The sequence below is a fragment of the Eschrichtius robustus genome, chromosome 6 (assembly GCF_028021215.1).
Source record: "Eschrichtius robustus isolate mEscRob2 chromosome 6, mEscRob2.pri, whole genome shotgun sequence".
NCBI lineage: Eukaryota > Metazoa > Chordata > Mammalia > Artiodactyla > Eschrichtiidae > Eschrichtius > Eschrichtius robustus.
In genome coordinates, this window is record NC_090829.1 from 100,157,671 (window position 1) to 100,175,165 (window position 17,495).

The 17,495-nt window shown below is 37.2% G+C and overlaps 1 protein-coding gene across 1 annotated transcript in view; it reads left to right on the forward strand.

Annotated features, from left to right (window-relative positions):
• The window catches only part of DCBLD2 (discoidin, CUB and LCCL domain containing 2), a 91,705-nt gene that overhangs the window by 50,945 nt on the left and 23,265 nt on the right, over window positions 1-17,495 (forward strand). The window contains exons 3-6 of the mRNA XM_068546870.1: window positions 2,157-2,294; window positions 13,915-13,966; window positions 16,261-16,333; window positions 16,654-16,787. Of these exons, the coding sequence (XP_068402971.1) occupies window positions 2,157-2,294; window positions 13,915-13,966; window positions 16,261-16,333; window positions 16,654-16,787 (397 nt within the window). The remainder of the gene's footprint in view (window positions 1-2,156; window positions 2,295-13,914; window positions 13,967-16,260; window positions 16,334-16,653; window positions 16,788-17,495) is intronic.

Below are 17,495 nucleotides of genomic sequence, written 5' to 3' on the forward strand. Positions count from 1 at the left end.
TGCAAATTATCTTCCATTATCTATTACAAGATTTTGAGTATAATTCCGTGTGCTATACAGTAAATCTTTGTTGCTTATCTACTTTATATACAGTAGTAGTTTGTATCTGTTAATCCCATACTCCTAATTTTTCCCTCCCCTTTGGTAACCATAAGTTTGGTAACCATTTTTCCCTCCCCTTTGGTAACCATAAGTTTGTTTACTGTGTCTGTGAGTCTCTTTCTGTTTTATAATGAATTCATTTGTATTATTTTTTAGATTCCCCATATAAGTGATATCATGTATTTGTCTTTCTGACTTCACTTAGTATGATATTCTCTAGGTCCATCTATGTTGCTGCAGGTGGCAATATTTCATTCTTTTATGGCTGAGTAATATTCCATTATGTGCATATATATATGTGTGTGTGTGTGTGTGTGTGTGTGTGTGTGTGTGGTATATATATATATATATATACATACACATACATACCACGTCTTTTTTTTTTGTCTTTTTTTTCTTTGTTTTTTTTTTTCGGCTGTGTCAGGTGTTTGTTGCAGCATGCGGGCTTCTCTCTAGTTGTGGCCTGTGGGTTTTCTGTCTCTAGTTGTGGTGTGCAGGCTCCAGGGCACGTGGACTCCAGAGTGCTTGGGCTCCAGAGCACCTGGGCTCTGTAGTTTGCAGCACGCAGGCTCTATCGTTGAGGCACGCCGGCTTAGTTGCCCCGCGGCATGTGGGATCTTAGTTCCCCGACCAGGGATCGAACCTGCGTCCCCTGCATTGGAAAGTGGATTTTTACCACTGGATCACCAGCATTGGCGGGGGGGGGGTGGTGGTGGAGGGGGGGGGTGCATGTATCTTTTCAAATTACAGTTTTCATCTTTTCTGGATATGTTACCAAGAGTGAGATTGCTGAATCATATGGTAGCTCTATTTTACAGTTTTCCATAGTGGCTGCACCAATTTACATTCCCACCAGCAGTGTAGGAGGGTTCCCTTTTCTTCACACCCTCTCCAGTATTTATTATTTGTAGATTTTTGATGATAGCCTTCTGACAGGTATGAGGTGACACCTCATTGTAGTTTTGATTTGCATTTCTCTAGTAATTAGTAGTGTTGAGCATCTTTTCATGTGCCTGTTGGCCATCTGTGTGTCTTCTTTGGAGAAATGTCTATTTAGGTCTGCCCATTTTGATTAGGTTATTGTTTGCAATTGACTTTTGTATGTCAACCTTGTGACCTTATCTCCCTTACCAGTTCTGGTGGGGGGTTTTTGTTGATTATTCAGCATTTTCTACTCACATGAAAATGTATAGTCCTTGAAAATGATATATATGGAAGTTCACATTACTCTTATTCAAGTGATGTTGTTCAACTTAAAATATCTTTAGAACTTTTTATTCAGAATTTGTTTAAGTTACCAGGCACATTAAAAAAAACCCCATTTTTATTAGTTATTGGTGGATATCTTGCTCTAATTTTTTTTCTGCCCTTTTATCTTAATAAACTTAGATCTGTACTGAGGGAGGATATATTATTTTTTACATGTCTGTTAGACATTAAAGGATAAAAGTTGGTAGGCAGTTAGATATATGCATCTGAAGTTCAAGGAAAAGGCTATGTAGAGGTATAAATGTGAATTGTCATATCATAGTTAAAGCTGTAGGACTAGATATGATCACCTAAGGGGGTTGACAGAAGTCCAACAATTCTTGGAAGAAAACTTGAGACGGTCTGTAAAAGGTTTGAGGGGTGCCCTGAGCTCAAGAATCTGTTCCCCCTTGGGGAACATGGTAAGAGTACTACTGCTTGACTGTCAATTCATTTATGAGCCACCTGCCTGCATGAAATGCTTTAAGTTAATTTTTTTTTTAAGTTAATTTTTTAAAATTCCTTGGCACAGTTTTAAAGAGTATAAATATATTTCACAGGAAATTGAGTCATTATAAGGTCAGTGATGCTTGTATACACTGTTCTTCCTTTTGAATCATTTGAACAGTTATTACTTGGAATTTTTTTTCTCTCCAGAGTAATGTGAGTTTTTCATCATTAAACATTCTAGTCATCATTTTAGATTAATGCCCAGTTTGGTGTATTATTATGATTATTTTACCTACATTGTAAATATTATTGACTTCATGAATCACACCAAATATCTGCTTTTCTTTGATTCCTAGGCAAATACTGTGGTCTGGGGTTGCAAATGAACCATTCAATTGAATCAAAAAGCAATGAAATTACAGTGCTGTTCATGAGTGGAATTCATGTTTCTGGACGAGGATTTTTGGCTTCATACTCGGTTATAGATAAGCAAGGTAATTTTCACTTTATATCATGATTCTCACGTTTTACAGTTTCTGAAAACAAAAATGCAGTGTTTTCTTTGAGTACCTGTTATCTGAGTTTGGAATAGAGTAGGAAGACTGAACAGTTAATACCACATACATAAATCTGACAAAATTAGATCGGTTTCAAAATTTTAAAAATTAAGTATATTAACTTTATATAAAGTCTTTTTATATACTTACCTTTCCTTAGTAGAAGAAATATTGAGTTTTCCACCTTTATAAGATTGGAACACAAATGATAATAACTTTAAAAAATCTATCAGTTACTGAAATGTATCAATTTAAAACTTTATTATCCACAGCTTACCACTTCATCTTACTGTGTTAAAAACCATATTACCATTCTTTTCAAAGAAGAGACTTGCATAGCACCACGGGTAACCTGGGGAGTGCTCTCTGAGACACTACAAGATAAACGAGATATTTTCTAGATTGTTAATATTTAGAATCTGAAGGGGGGAATTAAAAGCAAGGCTATTAAGTGAAATAGATACACACTATCTGTCTCATTAAAGTTTCATTAAGAGTGTGAGAGAGGAGAGCTGTTCTGTGTGAAAAAAGGTCTACTTTCCCTTAATTTCTAAGCTATGGAACAAGGTTTGAAGGCTAATAAAATCCCTCAGAGTGAAAAATAAAACTCCTTTGAATGGAATAATGGAAAGAAAAGAACTGGAAATGTTACACTAAATGAACAATTAATATATTTGACAGAACTAGGAAAACTAAGGCAGTGTGGTGTTGTAGAAGGGGCACTAAGTAGCCCTGGAATCAAAGCCTGCCTTTGCCGTGTACTAAGCAGGTGACCTCTGACCAGTCATTTCACCTCTGTCAGTTTCATGTGTAAATGGGTTAGTTGTGAGGACTAAATCTAATAATACATGTTTAGTGTCTGTAGGCACATAACATAGTAGGCAGAAGACAAATGTTAGTTTCCCCCCTTTCACTACTGTACACATCTCACTTTCCCCACTCCTGCCCCGCCCACCACCATCAGAAGAGTAAGGTAGAAAACACAGAGTGAAATGATAGCTTTCCATCCTTTCGGTTTTACTTGGTGAAAGTCTTGGGTTGATGGGTGAGAGGATAGAAGATAATTAATTTGCTTCTTATTCTTCTTAAGTTTCTTGGTCGCAGTATCAGGTTAAATTATTTATTTTGCGTTTTCATATTTTCCCCTTTCTCTCTTTGTTATTTATTGAATTAAAGGTTTCTGGAAAATAAGTATCTCCTCTTTACAATAAAAAGTTTCTTACATTGGATATTTAAATTATGGAGCTTTTGATCCACGGAAACCTAAATGCCCTTATTAGAGTTTCTTAAGAATTGACAATCATCTCAGATACCACAATCAGTATATTGTAGACTTATATACATCTATGCCAGATTTAAAATGGCTATGCCACTATTTTAGATGACTCTTAGCTTCCAAAGATTTTTTCGAAATATCCACCATAATCAGGAACTTCTTTATAGTAACACTTTCCAAGGTCATAATCATCTTGGGAAATCCTCATCTCACAGCTTGCTCCTGAATTTTTTCTTAATGTTTTTGTGCGTTCTTACCCATCCATCAAGCATTTGTTTTTTTGTTTTGTTTTTTTTTTTTTTTAAGCATTTGTTTTATTTGAAGTGAATTGGCTAAATTCAAGAGAACACCGGTTGAATTTCACATTACTTCTTCTTGGGTGGCCTTTCAGACATAATTTCTTGTAATGGCTCATTCATTTGAAGGCTGGTGCACTTTGGTTGAGAGTCTCAGTTTGTTTCCATCCAGGAAACTTAGCTGCCACACTGAATTCCATGAATATTTTCAAGGAACATCACTACATGTCCCCAGCTTAATAACCTAGTTAACGGTTTAGAGTATTTGGGAATGAAAAAGTTGTGAAAAATCTTGCTTCACTGGCTTCCTCATTTGTTAAACTGTCACAAAGACTTGTTAATGTTATAGTGTGATGTGTGGTTGATACAGCCATGATTTTGTGTAAGATAGACTAATTTTCATTACTTCTTACAAGAGCCCATTGCAAAATTATATTCCCTTCAGTGCCTTATTTCCTGCAATAGGCCTGGCACTGGGAAAACAGCACTAAATGAGACAGACGCAATCACACCTTCATAGGGCTTACAGTACAGGGTTGGAAAAAGGCATTAAACACATGGTTACTTAATTGCAGTTATAATAAGTATGATGAAGGAAACATTCAAATAATGGGAGGCCAGAAGGGTGCGGGGAGTAGAAGATTGATGAAGAGCAAAGCTCTCCCGAAGAAACCACTTCTGAGCCCAGAACCAAAGGATTAATTGGAGGTTCCAGACATACAAGGAAGAACATTGTAGGGAAGAGAGCAGCAGGTGCAAAGGCCTTAGGGTAGGAAGGAGCTTTGGAGGAACCGGAAAAATAACCAGCACAGCTGGGGTGAAATGAATGAGTGGTGAGTAAGTCACATTATTCAGGGCCTTGCAAAAAATGTAAGGGTTGGAGTTTTATCCCCAAAAAAGTGCATGGAAGCTGTTAGAGCAGAGTAGTGATGTGACTGGATTTATGTTTTTGTTTTTATGATTCCCTGATCTGTGAAGAATGGGCCAAAGAGAGAGAAGAAGAATTGTAGGGAGGCCAGGTAAGAGGCTGTTTAGAGGGGACTGGATCAGAGATGACCGAATTAAGAGATCTTGCTATAAAAGTAGCTCCAGAATTAGGCCAGATTCTAATTTAATTCTTTTTAAAGACTTTTGAACCAGACATATCTTCTACAGGGAAACATTTCAAAGGATTAATATTCATTCTAGCTGAATTTATGTTGAAGTAAGAGGCTTCGGCCACGAAGAAGCCCTTGGATGAGGCCCTGAGCTGCTGCGGTGCCTCGGTGATGTCTGGGGCCCTGTACCTGGTGTGCTCTTCACTTTAGGGTCTAGTTTTTATAACTTTTATGGTTTTATTCCTCTCTGTTATTTTTAATGATCTTTGAGCAGTAGTTTCCAGTCTTTTACATTGACAATTACCGCTTTTAATTTTCACCTGTAAATCTCATTTTTGAAAGATTTTATCCACCAGTGAAAGGAAGTTTTCCTGTTTCTGTTGGGTAGCAAAGAAAGACAGATAAAAATATTAATCAACACTTCAGTAGTAATTAGAAGATTGGTAATTTACTCTGAGTTGGTATAATTCCATCAAATTTGAACTAGACTTTCTGAAATTGAAATTTTCATCTGAAAATTGAAGATGTACGTGGATCCTAGACATATCCTGGGCAACATATTAGCAGCCACTGTTTAGAAGTTCTGTAGAGAGAAACTCCTTAGTTACTGCTGGTCTTACTGAGAGAGGCAAAGCCAGCCACTCACAGGTCCAGACTCAGGAACTCAGATCTTTTAATCCAGAATAATAAATGATACCGACATTTTCATTCTAAAATGTAAATGTAAAAAACAGCATTTACCACTGGACTTGAAAAATAAAATGAATTTTATAGGTGATTTGCTCTAAATTCCTGGTTTTGAATCTGTTCAACATTAGCCAGTTTCTAAGAAAAGCTCAACATGTCTAGGATGACTCTGGGCAGTAATTTTTTAGGTAATTTTAGTTACAGAACAATGAGCTCAGAAGGCATGTCTGCATTTGCATTGATAGCTTCAGGTCTTTTAAGGCAGCCTCTGTTTGTTATGTGCCATCAATTTGGGGCGGGGTGTGTATCTGTGTGTGTGTACACATATATATGTATATGACCAGCTGAAAAGTGTTCATCTGATAGTCCTCTTTTAGAACATGAATTATCACTTAAAAAGTAATGTTAAACCTCATTACTTCAAATTTTACCAATCCAGAATTTTGTATTGGTCACTGTAAAGTTTGCCTTTATTTTTTTTAGGAAAAAACAGGAGCTAGTTTAAAATTAAATGTGAAATAAAATGATCCAATGTAGATGTATTAACATACTGCCTAATTGGAACTCATAAACACTTGTTTATTCATTGCCTCATGACAATGTGCCTAGGACTTGGGAACAGCTGAGCCTGACAAATATTCCCATTTGACAGGGTTATTATTGCTATATGCTGGGTTATTTTTAGACTTAACACCGATAGTATAAAAGGTTTTAATTGCTACATTCTTTAACCACATTTTTTTACAAATATTTTCCATTTCTTCCGTCTTCCATCGGATTATATGAACTTGTAAGTGAAACATAGGGGCGGAATAGAGAACTCCTTTCTAATAGAGTCCAGATTTCTGTAACTGGTTGTTTTTTTCCTGCATGGGATGTTTTTGGTTTTGAAAATAGAGCACGAATTCCTTAGATTGTTTGCTACCTTAATTGTACAGTAATTTTATAGGATCCTTTCTGTTTTGAGTGCTACACTTAGCTATGTTTCTATTTTTAGTTTTTCTGTTGTGTTCCTAATTTTTGTTGTTGTGTCTGGCAAACGTTTTAAAACTTTTAAACTATTTAGTAAGATTTTATTAATGAAGTCTCAGTTTACATGCATATTTTTAGATTTGTCCTTATTTATACACAAATGAATATGTATACTGTTTGTGTGTATACATGCAGAAAAACATCTGTATTTTGATGTCAATTTGTATAACAAAGGTGCTGATGAATAAAGTGTTACCAGTTTTGCAGAGAAATTTGTAAACAGAATTAATTCGTTAAGGTGGTATAACCCAAAGAGGCAATTCACCTTTATATGAGATAGAGTTTATTTCAGACTGACAGATAACCTCAAGAGCACTTTAATGATTTTAAGTGTTTTCTATGTGTTTTGGGTTTTTTTGTTTTTTTCTTTTTAGTAAGTTAGCAATTCTTTTAAGGGGCTAAGTATGTGTTTGTGCTATCCGGGGGACGAATTCATTCACTGCTACTCTTACTAAGATATTATTAGTGTCCTCGATACTAGGTTACAAAAGAATTTTAATGTGTCTTACAATCTTTAATATTTTTAATGTCTCTTATATTTTAATGTAAGATGTCTTATGTTATTTCAATATGTCTTATAATGTCTTTTAATATGTCTTATATTCATTTTTTAGTATATAGGAATTTAGGTGTGGAGAGGGTTTGATCTATCCATATGTAGCTTGTAGCCTATTTGACTTATTGCTTAGGCAACTGAGCCATGCCTACATCATCTGTGAAAAAAAAAATATTGACTATTTTCATCCGAGAAAATTTTTCCTGAGCTCCTGTTGTGGACTCAGCTTCCATAGATGGCACTGTAATATTTCTAAGAGAAACAAGATTTAATCTCTATTCTCAGTATATAAAAGGAGATTAGATGTAAAATACCACATAAATTATCTGCCACTTAGTAAATGTTAGTTGATGCTGAATCACGGTAAATTATGTTTTATTATATATGTAAATTTCCCTTCACTAGGTTGCACATGGTAGAAATCAGTGCCAGGTTCCTATCGTGGAAACAAGGAATTATTCCCAAGGTCACACAATAATATCGACACAAGAATTTAGCAGAAAGATGAGCCTTGTCCCACATCCTCTAGCTCTTGAACAAAGTAGCTATCTGTACACCTACAATGCAAGGTTGCTGACAAAGTGAGAATTGGGAAAGAATGATCTCGGGTCCCTTCAGTTTCTGGGGAATTTGTTATTTAAAAGAATTTCAGAGCAAATAAAGGAGAAGAATTTGTAGTATACATTGTCTTGCTTCGTGTATTTTCTTCTTTCTGGTAAATAAATATAATTACTTAGTTACAGTGCTTTATGCTTCCTTGAGTTAGAATAAATAAAGGCACTCAAGCATCCCTTCCCTCAGAAGTAAATGGCTTCAGCTGCACAAAAATTATACCCTGCAGCTAATATAGTTGGTGATATACTCTCGTTAGTGATGGGTACTAACACTGCTGAGAGTCTTTTTTCAATTTATTCAAGAGCACAAAACAGTATTAATTGGGGGAAAATCTAAATCTCTTTCACAATCCTTTAATCTCAGAAATAGACAGTGCTGTCAATCAAAAATATTTCTAAGTTAGTAGCCAATATGCTGATATTTTTTATTATTTGTGAACTTATAAAATATTTATCATATTTTCATGGGATTACATGTGGGTTAACATTAGGTATCATGTTTTAAAAAATAGTTCATGGAATAACTATGAAGTTCCCAAGCCTATGCAGTTATTATGTATTAGAAAAAATTTTAATTGTACTTTAAATAAAACCCTGTGTATAGGATATCAAATATGGCTCATAGTAATATTGCTAACTAAGTTAGAGCTGTCTTAGAAAATCTGATGTTGATGTCTTCATTAAGCAAACCCTGAAATCTGTCATTCTGTTGTTGATTATTGGCTCACCTTTGTTTTCGTATTTTTCTTGTGCTCTTCCTCACAGTCACATAATCCTGCCTTCAAAACCCCACGGAGGCCTGCCTCCTCTTTAAAGCCTTCTGAGGTTAAGGAAGGCAGATGTTAGAGCAGCTCCTTTTATAGGGATTATGATCACACTCACTTTGGGTTAGACTCTGCTGCTAAAACTAGTGTAGAATGTGCACTGCAGATGCCACCTCTTCTTTGGGCCGCGTGGGGGAAGAGAGGGAATAGAGTGCTGTGGGCTTCAGCAGAATCCCTGAGGGCGTCCTGCGTCCTACTGCCGCCATTCCCTGTTGTCCAGAGCACCCAAATGAAGTTCACAGTATATTTGGTGTTTCGTGTAGTAATGTATATGTTATAAGTATTCTTTTGTATGTATTAAATATTGGAGTAAAATTACCAAAAAAAAAAAAAAAATTCCCGTGCAGAAGCTCTTAGCTGAGAACTGAGTGGATTATATACTGCGCTTCACTGTGAACATATATCACTGATTTTCTAGTATTGTCTGCCGTGTTAAAGTGGATCCAGCATGATAGTTGAGCTGACAATGAGTACTTTATCAGTACTTATTATTATAATCACTGCCCTAAGCACTTTACGTGGAATGCATACTTTTAATTAGCGCAGGTCAGAAACCTTCAAGTTATCTTTGACTCTTTGTCTCAAACTTCACATCCATCAACCACCTCTCTGAATATATATGTACGTATATCAGAATTTGACTACATCTCTTCGCCTCCACTGCTACACCAGTTCTCGTTACCATCAACTCTTACCTCAATTATGGCAAGAGATTCCTCCCTGACCTTTGTTTCTGCCCTTTCTCCCCTTCAGTCTGCTCTCAACCCAGTGATCAGTGTGATCCTATTAAATCGAAGGACCCATCTCATTCTGCCTAGTGTCCTTACCTCCAAGACACCATTAGGATATGGCTTCTCATGACTCGTTTGGCTTCATCTCTTACTTGTCTTCCCCTTGTTCACTCTGGCCTCAACAATGCTGGGCACGCTTCCTCCTGAGGGCCTTTGTGATTCCCTTTCACTGTTCTCCGTTATCCACATACCTGATACCTCACTCCCTCACCTATTTTAGAGTTTTATTCAAATGCTTCCTTCTCAGTAAGGCCTACCGTGACCACTCTACTTAAAATTGCAACCCCTTAACTTTCCCTAACTTCCTTCCTTTATTTTTCTAGCGTATTTATTACCGACTAATACACTATATATTTTTCTTATTTACATTGTCTATTTTTTCTTACCCCCACAGGAGGTACACTTCATATATGCAGGGATTTTTGTCTGATTGTTCTTTGCTCCATCTGTAGCACCTAGAAGAACACCTAATCATAATACATACTTATGAAATACTTGTTGAATGCATGAACAAATGAATAAATAAACAAACTGCCAATCCTGGCTCTGTCTTTTACTAAGCTTATTTCATCCATCAATGCAGATGTGCTGTATATGAAAGGAAATTATTACTACTTCTGTGATAGCTTCTTTTTCTTTCTTGTTTTTAAGCTCTTAATAATAGTTTTATTGAGATAATTCACATACCATACGATTCATCTACTTAAAATACACAGTTCACTGATCTTCAGTATACTCAGGGCTGTGCAGTCATCACCACAGTCAATTTTAGACCATTTTCATCACCACAAAAGAAACCCTGTAGTCAGTAATAATCACTCCCCATTTGCTAATCTTTAACCCCCTCCAGTCCTAGGTTACCACTAATCTACTTTTATCTCTCTAGATTTGCCTATTCTGGATTTTTCATATAAATGAAATCATGTAATATGTGCTATTTTGTGACTGGCTTCTTTCACTTAGCATGTTTTCAAAGTTGATCCATGTTGTAGTATGTATGAGTACTTACTTTTTATGGCCAGGTAATATTTCATTTTATGAATATACCACTTCTTTCACATCTTGTTTACCCGTTCATCAGTTGATGAACATTTGTGTACACGTGTTGTATGGACACATGTTTTAAATTTTCATGGGTATATACCTGGTAGTGGAATTGCTGGGTCATATGGTACCTCTGTATTTACCCTTTTAAGGCACTGACAGACCATTTTCCAAAGCAGTTGCACCATTTCACAATTCCACTAGCAATATATGAGGGTTCCAGTTTCTCCACATCCTTGCCGACACTTGTTATCTGTTTTTTTGATTCTAGTCATCCTAGTGGGTATAAAGTGGTATCTCACTGTAATTTTTATTATTGTTTCCCTGATACTTAATCATGTTGAGTATCTTTTCGTGTGCTTATTAGCCATTTGTATATCTTCATTGGAGAACTGTCTATTCAGATCCTTTGCTCCTTTTAAAATTGGGTTATTTGTCTTTTTAATGTCTAGTTGTAATAATTCCTTATGTATTCTGAATACTAGATCCTTACCAGATATATGCTTTGAAAATATTTTCTGCCATTCTTTGGCTTATCTTTCTCTTTCATGATAGCCTTCTTTGAAGCACAGCAATTTCAAATTTTGATGAAATCAATTTATGTATTTTTATGTATTTGCTTATGCTTTTGGTGTCATATCTAAGAAACTATTGCTTAATCCAAAGTCAAGATTTATACCTATATTTTCTTCTAAGTGTTTTATAGTTTTAGCTCTTGAATTTAGATCCACCTTAAGTTAACTTTTATATATGATCTGAGGTAGGGGTTCGGTTTCTTTCTTTTGCATGTGGATATCCAGTTGTCCCAGCATCATTTGTTAAAAAGACTATTTTTACCCCCATTAAATTGTCTTGGCACCGTTGTTGAAATCAATGACTGTAAATTTGAGGATTTATTTCTGGACTCTCAGTTCTATTCCATTCATTATGATAACTTCTTATACATTGCTGTGAGAAGTTTGAGTCAGATGGTTCCCTTTGAGTTGCATTCATCTTGCCTAGGCTGTGTTCTTATTAACTGGGCGCCTTATAGCAATAGTGATTTTCTGGAAGGCTGTTTACTTGCGAAAAGCTTTCTAGAAAGACACATTTTAAAGTTTCTCAATTCCCTGCTTAATTGATGTTTTCTTTGCCTTCATAGAGTTGTAAAGGTCAAAATCTCTAATCGTGACTTTCTTTCTTTGTCTTTTGTCTTCTTGGCTCTCCTTACAGCTTTCCATTTTGAATTCATATTTTCCTCTTAGGGAGCTGTTTTGAGCCCCCATGGAATTTGAGAGCAAGGTCAAGTGAGTTGCATACATTTGTGCAAAATCTGGAGTTTCAGCACTGCATGGGCTTTATTATAATAAAGCCCTCTTCTAATCAAGTATATCCATAGTTGACTAGGATTCTGGCATGTAGCCTGAAGGTAGTAGGGCCAGCTGGCAGTCTTCTTATGGCTTGAACGCCATGTTGGACCACACAGGTACCTTTTCATCCCAGGCTATTAATCTTAGAAGTTCAGTTTCTAATCTTAGAAGTTGGAAACTCTTTTGGTGGAACAGGAAAGTGGAAAATCAATTCTTATTGATGCTGTGTAAAGATTGCCAGGAATATCTATAGAATACAGGTAATTCAGTTTGTCTGCTTTTCCTAGTCAGTTAACCAGGTGATAGTGAACCTCTAACCAGGCATGTATCCTCTTAAACTCCTAAAATACAGATTTAACTTAATCATCATTCGAGTACCTGTACTATGTAGATATTCATCCATGTAATCTCTCTCAAAATACCACTTTCCTATTAGTTTAACAGTCATTATGCTCTAGTTCTTTCAAGACACATATCAGTTGGATAATAAACACATAATTTTTCTTCAGAATTGTAAAATAGAATAATCAGTTATTCTGTGCTTGCCATTGATTTAACAAATATTTGTACACCTTCAGTGTGCTAGGAAGAATGCAAGGTGTTATCTCTGTCAGTGTATTGGGAACCCTTGGCACAGTGTTTGGCTAGCATTTATAGGTGAAATCACTCACCTTTGTGATTGGCTTAGGACCTTCTTCCAGGTTTTCCCCCTACAGGTTAGTCCATGATTGGACTTAGCCAAACATGCTAACAATCAGAAACTTTTATTCATCCATTTATTCAATAAATGTTGATAGAAAGCCTCCTGTTATGCCATATGCTGTGATTGCTGCTGGCGATACAAAGGTGAAGACTGACAGCCGCAGTCACTACCCATGGGCTGGGCATCATAAAATGATGCTGCTTATTAACACTAAAATGATTGCAACAGATCACTCTTACGTGACACATGGTACTATGAGAACATAGAATAGTCATCCATTCGTTAAACCAGAAAACCCTAAGTGCCTACTGTGTGCTAGCACAGTTTGACTTGGGAAGATCAGGAACAGCTTCTGAGAGGATGCGACAGTTAAGCTGAGATCTAGAGAGGAGTGAGCCGGGTGAAGGGATAGTGGAAGCGCCTTCCTGGCCGAGAGCACAGAGGAACAGGAAGAAAGCTAGTGTGGCAAGAGGCCAAGACAGGGACAAAACCAGACTGAGTTGGGACTTTGTGGGCTGTGTTGAAGACTTTGCCCCTTGTCCTAAGAGCAGAAGGAAACCACTGAAATGTTTGAACCGGAAGCCACCTTTTACACAAGCCTGTGACCTAGGTCTTAATTAGACAAGGTTAGCTCTTACACAGATTTGATTTTGAGATAGGAAATGTTAAAACTTTAAAGCTCTGTCTGATGCAGAGTGTGCTTTAGAATTACCTGGAGGACTTGTTAAAATAGCTTTTTGGGCCCCCCTGCCAAGAGATGCTGTAGGTCTAGATGGCGTTCAAACTTTCAAATTTCTAGTAACCTCCCAGAAGATGCTGCCGCTGCTGGTCCTACTCGTGGACCAGATTTTGAGTTGCAGTTATTTAGAGCCACAGAATTAACTCACCTTTCATTTGTTATTGTTTTCCTCATGCGTAACCAGCAAAGGATCATTTTTAGTCATGTAGTAACAAGAAATATTTGTTTCACAAGCTATCAATATATTTTATAGAAGCTACTTCAGGGCTATAAATTATACTTATCTGTGTACCGTCCATGTGTATGATATGTGATTCTGTGAGACGATGTGGTGTATTCAATATTGGGCAGACGTAGCCCCAGAAGTCCAGATACTTAAAATCAAAGAAATTGTGATTACCAAAACCTTATAAAAAGTTGAAGTACTAACTTCATAGCTGTTAAGATTTTGAAATTTAGAGCAATATGGTTTGGGTTTGGAAACAGTTGGTGTTTCAGCAAGAATAAACCTATGATTATTGAATCAGTTTTTTATTTTTGTTTTTCTAGATCTAATTACTTGTTTAGACACTGCATCCAGTTTTTTGGAACCTGAGTTCAGGTATGACCATATTTGTGACTTTCTTTTTCTCAAATGTTACTCTTCATCTACTTCATCCTCATCTTATATACTTAAGATTAATGTACATGGTGTGACTCATAATCATTGTTCTGAAACATCAATAAACCAGAGCTTCTGTAAAACCACTGAGTTGCCATGTTTAAATTTTGCCTTAACTTTTAGCATTTGAATCTTCTCCACAGTGGAAGTATAATTTGGATATACTTTAAAAGTAGGACTAGTCACTCTTCAAAATCTGGCAAAACTCCTATAATAAAGGTAGAAGAGCCATTTATCTTTGCTCAAAAAGAAGTAACAGGATGGTTTAGGCTGTTAGAGAATTCCTCACTGTTCTTACCCAGGTGGCATTTTTATTAATACTACCGTTTCCCTGCTTTACGCCCTTGTCTCTTGCTTGGACTAGGATTAACTTGGAATTGATTTCCCTTTTCTAACCTTTGCTGGCTTTTTTCTGCCATTCACATTCTGCCAAGTTATTTCCTAAAATCTGTATTCAATCACTGCCCTGCTTTGAAATCTTCAGGAGCTACTTATTATGACAAAATGCCATCCCTATTCCTTAGCCTGGTTTTCAGGGTCCTTCACAAGTAGTCTTTGGGCCATTTTTCTAGTCTCACGTTAACGTACTCATGTTGAAACGTCTCTGGATTATTTATACTGCTCTGAGCTCTCAGAACTTTTGTCTGGAATCACTTTATTCTTCTCTGTTTAGCAAATTCATTCTCATCTTTGAAGACCCATCTCACTCACCTCCCCCAACTTGCTGCTGCTCCCCAAAGAACCTTCATTTTGTCTTCAGGAATGGCTCTCTCTCTGTGGGCTGGGGGGTGCTCCTCAGCCCTCGTGGGGGGTTGTGGTCAGCAGAGGTAACCCTGGCATCAGTGTATGTCACACGGCCCTGCCAGAGGATCAGCTGTCTTGGACCCTCCACTCTCCAGCTCCGTCATCACCACCCACGTGCAAGCTGCCGTCTTTTCTCGCCTGGACTACCTAACAGTGTCGTATCCTCCACTCATGGTCGTTACAGTGTCTTTTCTTTCCAGGAGCCAGGATAACTTTTTTAAAAAAATAAAAATCAGATTATATGTATAGACCATCAAAATCCTTTGTTGACTTCCTCTTTTTACTTAGAAACATACTCCAAGCCTCCTCACCATAGCCCCCCTGGCTTCTGCATGATCTGATCCCCGTCCCCCGTTCTAAACTTCTCTCAGACTAATCTTACCTGTCTCACTGCGCTCTACCTGCACTGGTTGTCCTCGGTTCCAGACACACACAGGCCATCCTGCCTCAGGGACATGCTGTTCCTTCTGGTTGTGGCGCACATCCCTGCACTGTTCCGGTGGCAGCCGGTGGTTCTCTGCTGAGGCTTCCCCTCCTCAGAGCCCCGTCCACCGACCGAGGCAGTGCAGAGCCCTGCATGTGAACACGAACTCTGGAGCCCATCTGCCACGACACAGCTGTGTGACCTGGGCACACAGCTCATCAGTTTCCTCATCTGTAAAATGAGGATAATAATAATACCTACCATGTAGGGTTCTTATGTGGATGACTTGAAGTGTCCTTAGAATGTTGCCTGGGACATAGGAAGTTTGCTGAATGTTTGTATTACTTTTATTAAGTTAGATTCCTCCCGGTTATTTCATAGAGTGCCTTTTCTTTATAGCATAATCATAATCTAATCTAATTAATCATAATCTAATTAATCAAGTATCCAATTAATGTATCCTCCCACCACGGGAATGCAAACCCAGTGAGGATGGCACCGTATTTGCCTGGTTGACCTTTGTAAAGCCAGTACCTAGCACAGCCCAGCACTTAACAGACAATGTAATAGACATTCAGGTAAATGTGTTAAGTGGGTAGGTTGATGAGTGAGTGAGTAAATAAATGAATGAATGCCAAACTTTTTTTTTAAATCAACTTAAATTTGATCAATAGAGAGTTGGTGAAATAAATTGAGGTTCATCCACAAAGTCAAATGTAGCTATTAAATATTATGAATAGCTCTTACAGTAGGAATATGTCTGCCATTTATTATGAAGCAAAATAAAGCAGTATGTAGAATATGAAATAATTTTTGTATATATGTATGTGAAGACGTGTAAATGGGTGGAAGAAAATCTTAAGGGCTTTTTAGAAGCGGTGGTTCTCTCAGAGTGGTGAGATTATGGTATTTACATTGAACTGAAAACTGGGTAAGTGACATTTTTTGGTCCTTTTCCCCAGAAAGTACAGCACTATATACCCTTTAACTTGTTTTTATTTCACAGCAAGTACTGCCCAGCTGGTTGTCTGCTTCCTTTTGCTGAGATATCTGGAACAATCCCTCATGGATATAGAGATGTAAGTTGGATATAGACTTATGTTAAAGTGATGATAAAACTTCATTTTTTAAACTCCTTCATAGGTAGATGTGTAATCTATTGTATATCTTTATCTTGATTTTTATTTTCTAGGAATTACCTCTTTTTAGTAATATGTAACATTTTGTTCTTTTTCTTCTGCTAAAAATCTGTTTTGTGTTGTATCATCAATAATCTATCCCAAGTTTATTGAGAAAACTGCCCAGATCAATTAATTTCTAGAGGAAGAAGTATAAGTGTCTTGTTTATGAATTATCAAAAGAAAATTTAAAGCTAATCTTTTATCTTTCCTCCCTGAAGTCCTCACCATTGTGCATGGCTGGTGTGCATGCAGGCGTAGTGTCAAACATTTTGGGTGGCCGGATTAGTGTCGTAATTAGTAAAGGCATCCCGTACTATGAAAGTTCTTTGGCTAACAACGTAACGTCTGTGGTGTAAGTATATATGCTGTTTATAATAAGCGTGTTGCACGGGGTGGGATAGGGATGAGTTAGACCTGAGCAGTATCACTGTTAATGGTGTTCATGAAATAACATTTGTGTGATAAGGACAAACGTTGATGGTGTTCATGAAGTAACCTTTGTGTGCTCGATACCTGAGTGTATTGACGAGCGCAGGCAAGGTCGTGCTATCTTGGCTTGTTCTCTGTCAGAAAGGTTGGTAGTCATTTGGAAGAGTGATTTCTTTCTTCTTTTCTAAGTGTTGAAAGAGCCCAGAGTGAGTCTAGAAGTATATTGCCAAATCCTTACTTCATTTTAAAGATCAGAAGGCATAACTAACTACTCTGTTCCTTATAGCCTGTGTGGCCCATGATGGATTAGGATAATTGAAACACTTTGAATATAAATCAAATTTTGACTTAAATCAGAGATAGTATTATGAATCCCTCTCATCCCAAGAGAATATTTTAAGAATGTATTTTCATGGTATTTATGATCTACTGTATTACAAAACAGACTAGGCATCAAAAGCAGGAGAGGGCTTCTCTGGTGGCGCAGTGGTTGAGAATCTGCCTGCTAATGCAGGGGACACGGGTTCGAGCCCTGGTCTGGGAAGATCCCACATGCCGCAGAGCAGCTAGGCCTGTGAGCCACAACTACTGAGCCTGCGTGTCTGGAGCCTGTGCTCCGCAACGGGAGAGG